Source organism: Acartia tonsa, chromosome 4, assembly GCF_053477335.1.
Source record: "Acartia tonsa isolate MP-2025a chromosome 4, ASM5347733v1, whole genome shotgun sequence".
Lineage (NCBI taxonomy): Eukaryota > Metazoa > Arthropoda > Copepoda > Calanoida > Acartiidae > Acartia > Acartia tonsa.
Window position 1 is genome coordinate 38021857 of NC_137263.1, and position 13757 is coordinate 38035613.

The following is a 13757-nucleotide window of genomic DNA, read 5'->3' on the forward strand; positions in this document are numbered from 1 at the left end:
TGAAAAGCACAGAAACAATAAAATGCATACTTATCTGGAAATATTACGAAGGGTATTACTTGTTAATTGTACGCTTTAGGAAATTATTTTCAATGGGAAAAAAATTAAATAAAAGTAGTTAGAACCATAAAACCCTAATTGTAGCAAAAAATTGAATGGACCAGAGATTAACACGAGCGTGAAAACGAATATTTGATATCAAACATTTTGTTAAAGTCAAACTGCTAGAAATATATTTATCTAAAAAACACAAACTTTTTTATGTTCAGTAAGTTTAGGTTATATGTGGGCTTTAAGAAATAGCAGGATTAGAGTTTCTCGCATTAGCTATAAAGTATTTTCTCGTATTCATTCGAATACGGTGGATAGGAACCGGTTCTCACCCATACGAAAAAAACTATGTCTAGCATCGTATTATATCCACCTTTCTACGAATATAAAAATGTACAAGCATAAGATTAAAACCAGTTTTTTTAGCCCGTGCCATCGGCACCTCGGGGCTAAAAAACTGGTTTTAATCTTATAATTGTACATTCTATAGTCTCGGAAAGCTATTTATAATACGATGCAAAAAAAAAAATTCAAAACAAAGAAACATTGGGGGCGTATTCTTATTTGTTTGTCAAATTACACCTCAACTACTACAAATGAATTGATTAAAAAGTTTTTCCTTTGGATTGATTATTAAAAAATAACGTTTATGTGAGGGGGATGGGGCGATGTTACTCTCATGTTATTTTAACGCCGGGTTTTGGAGTTAATTCTTTGTGAGGGTAAGGTGAATTTCGAAATTTCTTATCATTAACACACAATCTAATAAATATTGATTTTTCATGGAAAAAAAACTAAAAGATAGAAAAGTGTGAGGCTAATACACAAAAGAAAGAAAACAATATGTGAAAGAAGATTAGATTATCTCATTGATAAATCAATTTGTTTCTTTATCTGATCTTTAATGAGCTCATTAATGTAAGATTGTCTCTAATAGATATTATGGTAACATGGTTAATGGATGAGAAAGAATGAATGTGTTGTTACTCATAACAATTTCATTAGCTCTCATTTACAATTAATATAATCAATTAATTAATTATTAATATATCCTTATATACAAAAGTAACAGGATGTCTATATGTGTATGTTATGAAAGATCTCACAAACCACGGAAAAGGTTCTACTATACGGTGAAGTGACCAAAGAAGGGTTAGAAAACTTTTTTGTCGCCGCTTGAAAAAAAAACACCCTAAAAATATTTTTTTTCTTTTTCATTTTAAATTGAAATCAGAGAGGACCGCCTTATCTTTTTAACCCCTTCAAGCTCACATCCAACCCCTTCCCATTGTACACGCTTTTTTTTCAAAATTGCGGAAGCAGTAATTTAAGGGACAGACAGACAAACGTTCTATTTCAATTAAGATATAAAAATATACTTACTTTCCATCCATTTTAACAGGATATGCCAGCGGGCTGGAGATAGCCCAGTACCTATCCAGAGATATCATGCACAGGTTCAGGATGGACGCTGTAGAGGCCAGCACATCTGTTACAACGCATATATTATTACTTTCTATTACTAGTTGCTTCATCCCTAGACTCTAGGGGAGGGCGGGGGAGGTCAGAAAAGGCCAAAAACCTTCATTTTACATTAATAAAACTTCCCTAGAAATTAAAACCAATTCGGACCAATAACTTATGAGATCTCATAAAAAAACTTACTACTTTATATAATAGGATTTATAGATGAAATTTTATACGAATCATGAATGTGTTATACATTATTTTTACAGAAAGAAGGAGGAAAATAAAAAAAAGGCAGAAAAAGGAAGAAAGAGAAAGAAAGAGATGAGATTGATCACTTATTACAGAGTAGATACGCTTCTAAATAAGTCTAGTTTTTTAATAGAGTAAAAATAAAGGAAAAAAGAGGCTAAAATGCAGTTACAGGATAGTTTGATAGTCATTTTGTTGCCAAGGAAGCCCGTTTATTAGTGGAATCTACACAAAAATTTAGCTTTCTCACTTTGATTTTAGTTTAGAATCAGAGGGAAAACCTAAATATCTAAAACAGCTAAAAAGCAGTTAAGGAAAGGTTTAAAATTTATAAAAACGCTTGAACATGACCCAAATCTATTTATATTCATCGATACGTGTAACATAATAATTTAGAAGTAATGACATTCCTAAACTATGCCAGATCTCACACCATACTGTTCCGAAAATCCAGGCTTTATTCATACCTTAACAAATATCAAAATAATTTTTACATCCAATTATTTTTTGAAGCTGGTTAAAAGGTCTCGTTAAAAAGGGGACAAATGTTACAAAGTTTGGCTAAACTATTACAAATAATGATGACGTCACATCACAAAGGAATATGATGATAATCGGGATACTTAGACCAAAAGCTTTTAATTTGTCCCCTTTTTTATGAGGCTCAAACCAGCTTCATTAATTTTTGGCAAAGAAATGGAATTATTTAAGACTTTTTTTGTAAACCCTTTAATATCTTCAAAAAATTTACAAATTATGCCAATTTTAAGCCACACAATCATTCAAATAAAATTTCAGAGGGTGGGGTAGGGTTATAAACTTTTTGAAAAATTAGTATTAGACATCCACCACATGGTATGACTTATAGAGTAGTTGTGCTACTGATAATCATAATTTACCTTCATATGCTGCACTGAAAGGCATAACAACTAACCCTACAGTATACCAACCAAATAAGAATTTACAATTTTTTATTTGGATGCCACTAAGAAAATCTAGCTTTTAGTCTTAAGGTATTTGAAGGTTAGTTTGGCATAAAAATTTTGCCTATAAAACACAAAATAACATTATTTTATTAGTATTTGAATTCAAAAAAAAATGAAAAACTATTGACTACTACATACAGGCTTCTAGGGTGAAGGTCTACTGCAGGGGTTATGCATAGCAAAAAAATTCCCCCTTCCCTTATTTTCAAATTATTTAAAAAAAAATTATTCCAGGTACTTTTAGGCAAATCACCAACATATCTTACTGTAATATAGGACATTGAAAGATTAATAGGAGATATTTTTAGGAAAGCACAAACATACTTTTGACAAATAAATTTTTTAATGCAAATGTATGGAAATCATAAAAGGAAGATATCTACCGTAAAGACCTTTGATAAAAAGTATGTTATGAGCGCTGCCACAAAGCATCTAATGGCCAATAAAAGAAGACATTAAAAGTAAAGGCAGAGAACATTGTTGACAATAATACCATGGCCTTCAAACAGGGTGGTGTTGCGGAGGAGGGATATTTTATCTGAAGAACACATATTTGTCGCTCAATATTCTGTAAGTCACAAATTACAGAGGTGAATTCTTATAAAACTTTTTTGGCTCACTGCCTCATTAAAATAGTGAGGCAAAATAATCCCCTCTAAATTTTTTTAAATAATTTACCTCAGTTCTTTTTTAAGCGGTATCTTTTATTGCAATTTTAGAATATTTTTAGAACTACATGAAAATTTTTAATTGTATGCTCTACATAAGAATTATTTTTAGTGACGAAAAAGATTTTCAAAAGAAGAATTATCCCTTGCTTTAACTACAACATTTTAACGTATTTCAATAAATAAGGTTCGATATTCTTAAAAACAAGATTAAAGATTGTAACTAAAATTTTATGTTATTAAAAGTGACAATATTATACAGTCAATATTATTGATAAATATATTAATTCATATGTCAACTATGATCACTTTTATTTAATGTCAAACCCATGAAATATTTGTTAAACGACTTAAGCTTTATTTAAATAATCTCTTAAATCTTGATTATATTTAAAAATTTGTTTGACTACTTTAAGTTTTCAAGAAACTATGACCACATGAGCTAGAAGGTACAATAAATATAAATATACTTTATCACAAGTTTTCCTGTAAGAAATTTATTTGATATTACTTTTTAAAAGAATCTAATGGTAATGCTATATTTTTCTAGGAAGAATTTAATATTTCTCTATCCAACAACAAGAACAAAACTGTTAAAAAATGCATAATGTCACAATATGTAAAAACAAATTTAGGTTAATACCAAATTTTATTATTTAACAAAGCTTTCTAAGGTTTGTTTCGGTTAATCTCTAGCCTACTCTATTTTCTTGAATGTATACTTTTTTGCAAATTTAATTTATTCAACTCTTAGAAGCAGTATTTTTTAGTGGTTATTTACCTGGTACTTCTTAAACTTGCGTACATCTTTGGTCGACTAGGTCTCTGTAATCAATATGCGTAACCTAATTTGACATAGTTTAGTATCTAAGTACGGACAAACTCTAGCTATAGAGATGCTTTGCTAAAAAAAAGTAATAGTATATAAGACTACTTTTTTCTCTCAGGAAAAGATAAAATACTAATTTTGTTTAGGTTGTATTTCTTTTCAGTAATATTCTCTAACAAATATAATTATAAAGATTATTTTGTATCGTCTCCTGATGGAGTTCATACGAGTTAACATAAAATATCTAAACGAAATATACCTTCCATAACTACATAATAAAAATTTTGGCAAATTTATCAGAAAAATTACTCTTTAGATTATCCGACTAATAAAAAGGCTCAAAAAATTTCCTACTACCAGGAAACAAAAAAATCCTTTATATCGAGAAAAAAACACTAATCTCGGACATACTGTTTTTAAGATCTTAAATAACGGACACCTGCTATAGTGTTAAGAAAAAAAAGAATTAAGTATTTAAAAAATATACAACACTGAAAAGAAAAAAATTAGCTTTTTTGTATGAGCGTTAAGTGGCATCCATATTCTGAGGTTGATTGGTTGGTATAGTTTCCTACAAGTAGATCTGCCACTGCCAGAGATGAGATCAGATAATTGGTTGCGGAGTGCAGGCTCTCATTCTAACAAAAAAACAAGAAAAATAATAGTTTTGTCATGGCAATCTTTTTCATATATAATCAAATAGACAAATTGTCGTTATGATTTACTTAACGCCGCTTTATGACAAAGTTATGAAAACAACATAGGTGCGATTAAAACTATTTAGACGACCGAAGTTTTGACAAAAAAAAAACATATTTATAGTCACTTTATGGAGCCTAAACCACCCGTCCGTTCGGGGACATTCCTTTAATTCAGCTAACATAATCTAATTTGGTAATAGTTTTAGTATTACAAATACGAGGTTTTTCATGTGAAAGTTCGTCCGTGGTCCATATGCTATAATCACCAATAACTTTAGTGTGTATGCTTACTAGTAACAAAATTCATTCTTGTTTTAATTTAGCATATCTAACAAGTCTTTCAAAGAAGAAACTACGCAACTTAAATTGATTTCTGGAATTCAAATGGTTTTCAAAATTTGAGAAAATTGGTTTCAATAAAGAAAATGTTGTATGAAAAGATTTCATGTTTTTAATACACATTTTACATTCATGTACATTCTGAGAAAAATAATTCTAATAACATGTAAAAGATGCTTAATTAACTTATTTACTACAGCAAATATCTATATATCCTATTATATAAAGTAGTAAGCGTTTTTTGTCTGTCCTAAAGGATCTCGCTAACCGCTGAACCGATATTGTTCTCATTTACAGTGAGCTTCTTATAGATCCTGGGAAGGTTTAAAACTATTTTTGGGGAGGGTGACTTCACCCCCCTCCCCCCCAAAAAAATATTTTTTTTACTCTTTTGAAACTCAAATTTAAAATGGGACGAGGTCGACTTTTCCCCCTCCTACCCTTAGTGCCCCTAGAGGCTTCTAGGGGGCGTAGCCGCTAGTATTATATATAGGAAATTATGATTACCTATGTTTCAGATATGTTTGTTAGAAACAAAAATATGTCTTCAGTACATTTTAGTCATTTTAAGTAAAAAACTATGAATACTATGTGGATTTTAAAATTAAAAATATAAGATTATAACCAGTTTTGTTAGTCCTAAGGGGCCGAAGGTCCTGACTAATAAGATATCTTATTTTATTATTTATCTTATGATATTTTAATACTCGTGGAAAATTATCTGTAATACGAGGCAGCTATACGTGATTTTGCGGTATGGCTGAGAACCGGTTCTAATCCAGCGGAAATTAATAATAGGTTTCAAAACCATACTGGAAAGTAAATTATTAGTTCAGGATCAAAACTAGATTTTTGAGTATTTAAAGGAGTGAGTTGGAGTGAAGTGTAAAGGGAAATCAACACCCACCTAACAAAATCCAGTTGGCTCTAGGGTAACACCTATAACTTTAACCAACGTAAACTGATTTTGATTTATATGGGGGTGGTAAAACTGTACTGTTTAGAAATAAACAGGCTATCACAATAACAAAAAATCCTTAATAATTTTTACAAAATATTCAATATAGAAAAATAAATAGATATTTAAATATTTACAAAACCTGAATAAACCCAAAGAAAGTTACAAACCTGCAGATTTAAATCCCCTTGAAAACTTTATAATCCATATTAGAAATTTGAACATTTTTTGTTTCAACCCGAGTAATAAAGTTTAAATTATATGATGCTCATCAACTTTTAATCAATTTTTAAATATCAAAATTGGTGAACAGTTACATAAGCGGTTTTTAAAAGCAGAGCTTTTCTATATTTAGGGTAGGTCCGGACGTCCGTCCGTTCTTAACGGATGGCTCTTATCATAAATTTCAGCATGTTAGAATTGTCCTAGAAATAATTGATATTAAAGATAGAAGAAACATGTGCAAAATTAATATTTTGTTTGTGAGTTAACCTGAAGTATGTATGTGATCTAAACCAACAATAAAGTGCTACTATATAATGTTGTTAAAATACAATTAAAATTAAAATCGATTCTTACCTTTATTACAGCAAGAACAACCAAAGAGTTTCCAAAAACTGTAGCACAACAAATAAGGTAGAGAACAACAGCTGAAAATTAAAACATAAATAATTCCAACCATTAGCATACAGAAAGTGAAGTCAACTAACCTAACAAATTGTGGAAAACTGCAAAATAAAAATTTCGGATACAAAACTCCCCAAGCCAATGAAGAAAATAAGATATTTGTTATGAATTCTGTCAATGGTAAGTGGGTTAAATTTTATTTGTTCCTTTAAATGAAAACACTCTGTATTATGTACATACCTATTGAGTTCGTTTGAAATATTGCACTAATTTATTTATTGATAACAATTACTGTCAACTAGGTATATAGTCCATGGATTCTATTTGTTGTGGTGGTTATAAACTAACATGCCTAATGTTATAAGAGAAACATGTATATTAACAAGTATTTAAAATGTAAGTTTGTCCTTTTAATTAATCAGAGCTATATTGGGATACATTTTCACCAACGTTTTTAGTAGCGAAGCTACTCTATAATTCACTTTGTCCGTCCGTCAGTCCGTCAGTCCGTCAGTCCGTCCGTCAGTCCGTAACGCTATGGGGGAAATGGGATTTACTCAGCCCCTATAAAAGAAAGCTGAAATTTTTTGACAACATTCCCATCATTAAGGAGCACAATTAACTATAAAACATCAATGGCGGTCGGACAGCTTTTTAGCAGGTTTTAGGCTATTTTTTTAATTTTCACATTTTTCCTCATATCTTTGGTGTTTATGGTCCGATTTTCAAAATTTTTTCAGTTAGATATATCAGAATAAAATTTTCCGTCGTTTAGAGACCCAACAATGACGGTCAGACTGCCTTTTTGCAGGTTTTTGGCTATTTTTATATTTTTTACAATTTCCCCCATATCTTTGGTGTTTATGGTCCGATTTTCAAACTTTTTTCAGTTAAAGATATCAAAATTAAATTTCCCATCGTTTGAAGAAAACAAGAATGACGGTCAGACTGCCTTTTTGCAGGTTTTTGGCTATTTTTATATTTTTTACATTTTCCCCCATATCTTTGGTGTTTATTAATCGATTTTCAAAATTTTTTCAGTTAAAGATATCAAAATTAAATTTTCCGTCGTTTGAAAAAAACAACAATGACCGTCAGTCCCATCCACGAAATTTTGTGCTTCGCTACTTATGGATGTTGTCATCCTTGTTTTTATCAATTTTTTAAATAATAAGATGATACAACATTCTATAATTATTAAAATTCGTTTCCCTGACTGTATGATACATATATTAAGCTTTGCCCTATGGTTGATCTCTTGGTTATAAATAATTTACTGTAGTGTAGTCACAGAAAAAGATCCAGGGATCCAAAGGGATAAGACAATGGCCGATAAATTGGTGTAGATCGCTAATGATGATACACAAATTACCCTTTCTGTAGATTAAAATTAGTGGTTAAAACGATTGGATACTGAACTTAATGAAACAACAAATCAAAATTCTATAAAAAAATCTCCAAAATTCTGAAGCCAACGTATAAGAAAGCTTTATCAAAAAACTATGGGGACTAGTGTAATAAACATTCAATGTCCCCTCCCTTACTGGTGAAGACCATAAAATGTTCAGAGGTTGTTAATTTGATTCAAGCAACACTTGGTGGAAGGAAATATCAAGCCATTAATTTCTCTCTCATTAGGATAATAAAACAAATCTTATTTCTCCCAGTATTGTAATATTTTTTTTAATCGATCTATTTTTTAAAGTTAAATATTAGGCATCATTTTTCTTTATCGTTGAAAAATCTTTGGTCTGGTGGTAGTTAATGCTTCCGAATTTTAAACTTTTATGGCTCAACAACTAACACTATATATTGTCTTTACTCGACAAAAAATTGTGTCAAAAAAAACTTTGTTGCCATCAAGTATAGTCTTCCTTGTTTATTTATTTAATTATATTTTATAGAAAACAATGAGGATATAGAAAGAGGATTAACAAACAATGACAACACTATCCAAATGGATGTAGATTATACGTGGATATTATGAAAACGTAATAATTGCCTTCAATTTAGGTTGCTAACATTGACATCATTTATTGGTCAGTTCGTTTGTCCAGCAGCAGGAGGGGAGGGGATGGGCAAAAGGGGGTGAATGAGGGGTGGTCGTTAATTTAGCAAGCTACAAGTTTCACTTTATTAGATAACCTTGTGTAAGATCCAAGTAATAATAAATCTAAAACTATCCATAAGTAAAGAAGTAGAGGTTGATATTTATTTTTTCTAATTAAATCAAATGGTAATAATAAAGTTAATTAAAAATAAAAGACGCTAAAAAAACAGAAATGTATTAGTCCGACTTTAATATAATTTTTTTCAGACTCTTATCTTACATGGCAGCTAAGTAAATTTAATTGCTATTAAGAATTCTCTGACGACGTGTAAACATACGGCCAAAGTATATTAAAGCTGCGCTACTACAAAGGTAAGGTAAGTGTAGTAGGCCACTCACAACAAAATAATTTCATCTGAAAGATGAAACGTGAGAAGAGTTTCCATTTGTGCAGGAAAAAGTGAACATTTCTTTATTTAATTTCATTATCAATAGCGAAGCTACTCTATGGTTAAAAAAATTTGGTGTCTGTTGGTCGGTCAAAACGCCTTCCTAACGTTCAGTCAAATTTCTTTATAAAACTTAGGTTGTGTGACCCGTTACAAAAGATACAAACATGGGTAAAAAAATACGTGGATATTGTGACATAGGCGTCCAAGGGGGGGGGGTAATGGGGCGATTCCCCCCCCCCCCATTCAAAATTTACCCCTATCCTGGGGGTGCCGTAGGCACTCCCAACCATTTAGGAGGGGGTATTTACCCCCCCAAACAATTTTGGGGGGGTATATACCCCCCCCTAAAATAAAAAATCTCTAATAAAAAAAAATTTTGCGCGCTTCGCGCGCATTTTTAATACTATATATTTAAAGGACGCCTGCAAGAAATAACACGCTTTAACTGCTGAAAGACTGCCACAAGCAGACCCAATACCCCAAATTTAAAGCCTTCAGCTTCAATAACAAAAAAGTTCTAGGCATTTCAAAATAGCATTTTATGTACAATGGAATTTTTAAAAGATTTCCAATGCTCATAAAAGAAAAAACAATATTAAATTACGTCGCCTAGACACAAAATTATAACCTTATCTTTGTCAGAAACTTAGATTGCCTGTAACTGATTACATTTTTACAATAAAAACACTACATTTCATAGTCAAAATCTATGAAAAAAATTCGATATAAATTGCATTTTTAAACAAAATCATAGCGGAAACAAAGGGGTAAACTAATACAAGCTTAGCTGTGATTAGTTGTTAAGCTGATTCAGCCTTCTGATTGGCTACAGTACATTCGGTACAACGCAAGTAAAACTTATTTTTTTTTTAAGATTTTGACTATAAAAATGGGTATTTTTATTGTAAAAATATAATTAGTTACTGGAAACCTAAATTTATGACAAAAATAAGCTTACAATTTTGTTTCTAGGCCACGTAGTTTAATTTCAAAGTTTTCAACATGAGCATTGCAATTCTTTCAAAATTTTCATTGTACATAAAATGTCATTTTAAAATGCCTAGAACTTTTTTGTTATAGAAGCTGAAGGCTTCAAATTTGGGGTATTTGGTCTACTTGTGGCAGTCTTTCAGCAGTTAAAGCGTGGTATTTTTTGCAGGCTTCCTTTAATAAAATTTAAATTACCCCCCCCAAAAATTTTATCCCGGGGGTAAATTTTGGGGGGGGGTAAACTAAATTTACCCCTGCCAACAGATTTCAGAGGGGGGTAATTACCCCCCCCCCCCCAAGCAAATTTTACCCCCGGGGTAAAAATTTTGGGAGGGGGGGAAATTTGCAGCGCGCTTCGCGCGCCATTTTACCCCCCCCCAAAATAAAAAGCTTGGACGCCCCTGGCAGGGGATAGGGTAGAGCCATTAGAGGGGAATTGTATCGTTGTATTAGCCAGAAAAATTATATCAGGTTATGCAAAAATCTTTCACAATATCCACTTATTCTATATCCATTGATACAAGAAACTTTTGGTTTTGACTGTCGAAAATATGGCGTAATATTGTTTCTCGTATTCATTCGAATCCGGTGGATAGGAACCGGTTCTCATCCATACGAAAAAACTAAGTCTAGCATCGTATTATATCCAGCTTTCTACGAATATAAAAATATACAATCATAAGTTTTTTTAGCCGGTGCCTTTGGCACCTCGGGGCTAAAAAAACTATTTTTAATCTTATAATTGTACATTCTATATCCGCGGAAAGCCGTTTATAATACGATGTGAGAAATAACTATTTTCATACAACAAACCATCCGTTGTCACCTTATGAAAAGAACTTGACTTTAATGCGTTTTGTTCTGAATACATTTGCTTGCAAGTTGCTGTGCTAATTTTGGATGAAATTATTCTTGTTTCCGAGTTAGTGCAAAAAAAACTTTTCTTCCACAAAAAAACAAACAAAGTAAAATTTCAATGAGGTTTATGAATCTTAGAAATAATTTGAATGTGCGTGTTTGTTATTTTCAACTGTTAAAAAACGTATGAATGATATTTTCAGAAGAAATTTTATTATGTTTTCTTAATCTATAATAAATGACCTCAATAATAATTTTTTTCTGAATAAACTTTACTATCGAAAAATGTATTATTATTGTTTAATGTAAAAATAAATAACATCTGAGAAATAAAATCTTTTCCATAAGTAGCACAGCAATTACAAGCTAACTAGATAAAATTTAAATTGGTAACTACAATGTAATAATGAACATAGAATATACGGGGATATTATGACAGGATAAAAATTGTCGTCAATTTAGTTTATTAACATGGACATCACTTATTAATCAGTTCGTTCATCCAGTAGGGGGGGATGGGATAAGGGTGTGTAATAATAAATCTATTAATGTAGTTGCATTCTTTAAACAAAATAATTACGTAAAATTAGTACAAAAAAATATATTTTCTTGTGCTAATTTTGGCGTTGTCATTTTAAGGTAATCTTAAAAACCAAAATTTTACCGAAGCTTACATAAAATATAGAACCTAATCTGTTCAGTAGTTTATGCGATCTTAATTTTTGTACAAAACAACCATACTATTTTTATGTAATAGTATTTGTATGTGATGTAAAGTGGTAATTAGTGACATATTAAACCTAGTATGAAAGAAGACCGGTATAAAACCTCAGTTATATAGTAGCTTGGCTCCTAATAATTCTTACCCAGCCACAACCTCTCCATAACAGGATGTGGTGATCTGTCTAGATACTCCAGGGACGTGTTCATGCTCCCTTCAATGGAACTGTCAAATATTTTTATTATTCATCAAATTAACTCTTTTGTCGAAATATGTAGAAACAAAATTTTATTGAAATTATAACCTTATTCCAAGGTTGTCCAAGCTTTTTATTTTAAGTGTGGACGTCTATGCCTTATTCTCCTTCCTATTTATGAGCTTTTTCATTATTTTTTTTTAAAGAAGGTGTATCAACTTTTTTTTTATAGCTAGCCGGTTCTTTTAGTAAGTAGTAGATGTAAAATTTTTCATAGAATTCAGATATGCAATCGGTTTTTTTTGTAGACCTCTTATTTTTTAAGTAATTTAAGTTTTAAAAAAAAAAAATTAAGTCGATTTTAAGGTACTAAAATGCAACAAAAAAAGAAAAAGAAAATGGCCATTATGAACAAAAATAGTAAGATCTTTAATTTGACACCTTACTTTTTCAATTTTGTCAGGTAATTATTGAAAAAATTGATTTTTTAAAACCCACAAGAATAAAAACTTTGAACTTAATTTTATCATTTCACAGGTAAAAAAATATGGGTTCATATATACCTTTAGAATCAGAAAAATATTACGAATCCATTGTAAGCAAAATTGAAAAAACAGTTTACAATATAGTACAGGGTGCGCCACATAAAACCGGACTTTTTCTAATTTGTGAACAAATGAACATAAAATCGTCAATTTTAAAGATTTTATTAAATTTTTAAAACTGGGAAGCTAACTAGGTATTTGACTATTAGATTATTCAATAAAATCGCCGCCAGGATCAATCGCCGCCTCCACCCGCCTCCTCAACCGGCGGCATGCCCAGGTCAAAATGTACCTCTCCAAGCTGGCGAAGTTCTCCTTGATAGTGGCAATAATGGAGGTCTTTATGCTATGGGCATGTCTATTGGTGCATGCTTCAAAGTAGCTCCAGGCCCAAAAGTCGATTGAATTAAGATCGGGCTGCTGGGAGGCCCCATTTCCTTAGGAAAGTGAGAAACCGCAGGATCCAAATTCACCTAACTATCAAGCTGCCCTTCAACAGTTGAGCCACAGTTGAGCTATGACGATGTTTTATACCTTTTTGGAAATGGCATGAAGATTCAGCTAGGGTTGTAAGCGCAATACATAGTCAAAAATGAGTTTTTAAGTTCCATATGGGTCTCTAACGTCGAGAATCGAGAAATTTTCACGATTTTTGACGTTTTTGACATCTTTAAATCTGCCACGTTTCACTTTGCCATAGTATTACAGCCAAGCCATTTTAGATAGAGAGCTCTAGTCTTTTCTAGTGTCTTACTTATGTATCTAACAGTATCCCCAGCAAGTTGCATAACTATACCTCATCTTTAAATGGGCTGAGGTCCGATTTAGTGGGCCCTAGTCAAGAATCAATATTATACCACCAGCGCATTTCGAATCTGCCTTGTTGAACATAAGCGCGGCCAGCTTGGAGTACGAGCCAATCTTTGTCCAAAGATTTTTTATGTGCTAAAAGGTCACTACCTAAGCTTTTTATAGTGGGGTCAAACGTCCTGATTGGTCAAGTAGTTTTGACGCTATGGCCGTTTAAAAAAAGTCCGGTTTTATGTGGCGCACCCTGTATATAAACT

At 31.5% G+C, this 13757-nt stretch overlaps 1 protein-coding gene across 1 annotated transcript in view; it reads right to left on the bottom strand.

Moving 5' to 3' along the window:
* LOC145317074 (uncharacterized) overlaps positions 1-12172 on the bottom strand; it is a 99949-nt gene extending 87777 nt beyond the window's left edge. The window contains exons 1-6 of the mRNA XM_080157962.1: positions 12095-12172; positions 6831-6901; positions 4823-4891; positions 2670-2703; positions 2181-2237; positions 1435-1540 (exon numbers count right to left, since the gene is read on the bottom strand). Coding sequence (XP_080014088.1) covers positions 1435-1540; positions 2181-2237; positions 2670-2703; positions 4823-4891; positions 6831-6901; positions 12095-12158 — 401 coding nt within the window. The 5' untranslated portion in view covers positions 12159-12172. The remainder of the gene's footprint in view (positions 1-1434; positions 1541-2180; positions 2238-2669; positions 2704-4822; positions 4892-6830; positions 6902-12094) is intronic.
* Between the last annotated feature and the right edge of the window lie 1585 nt (positions 12173-13757).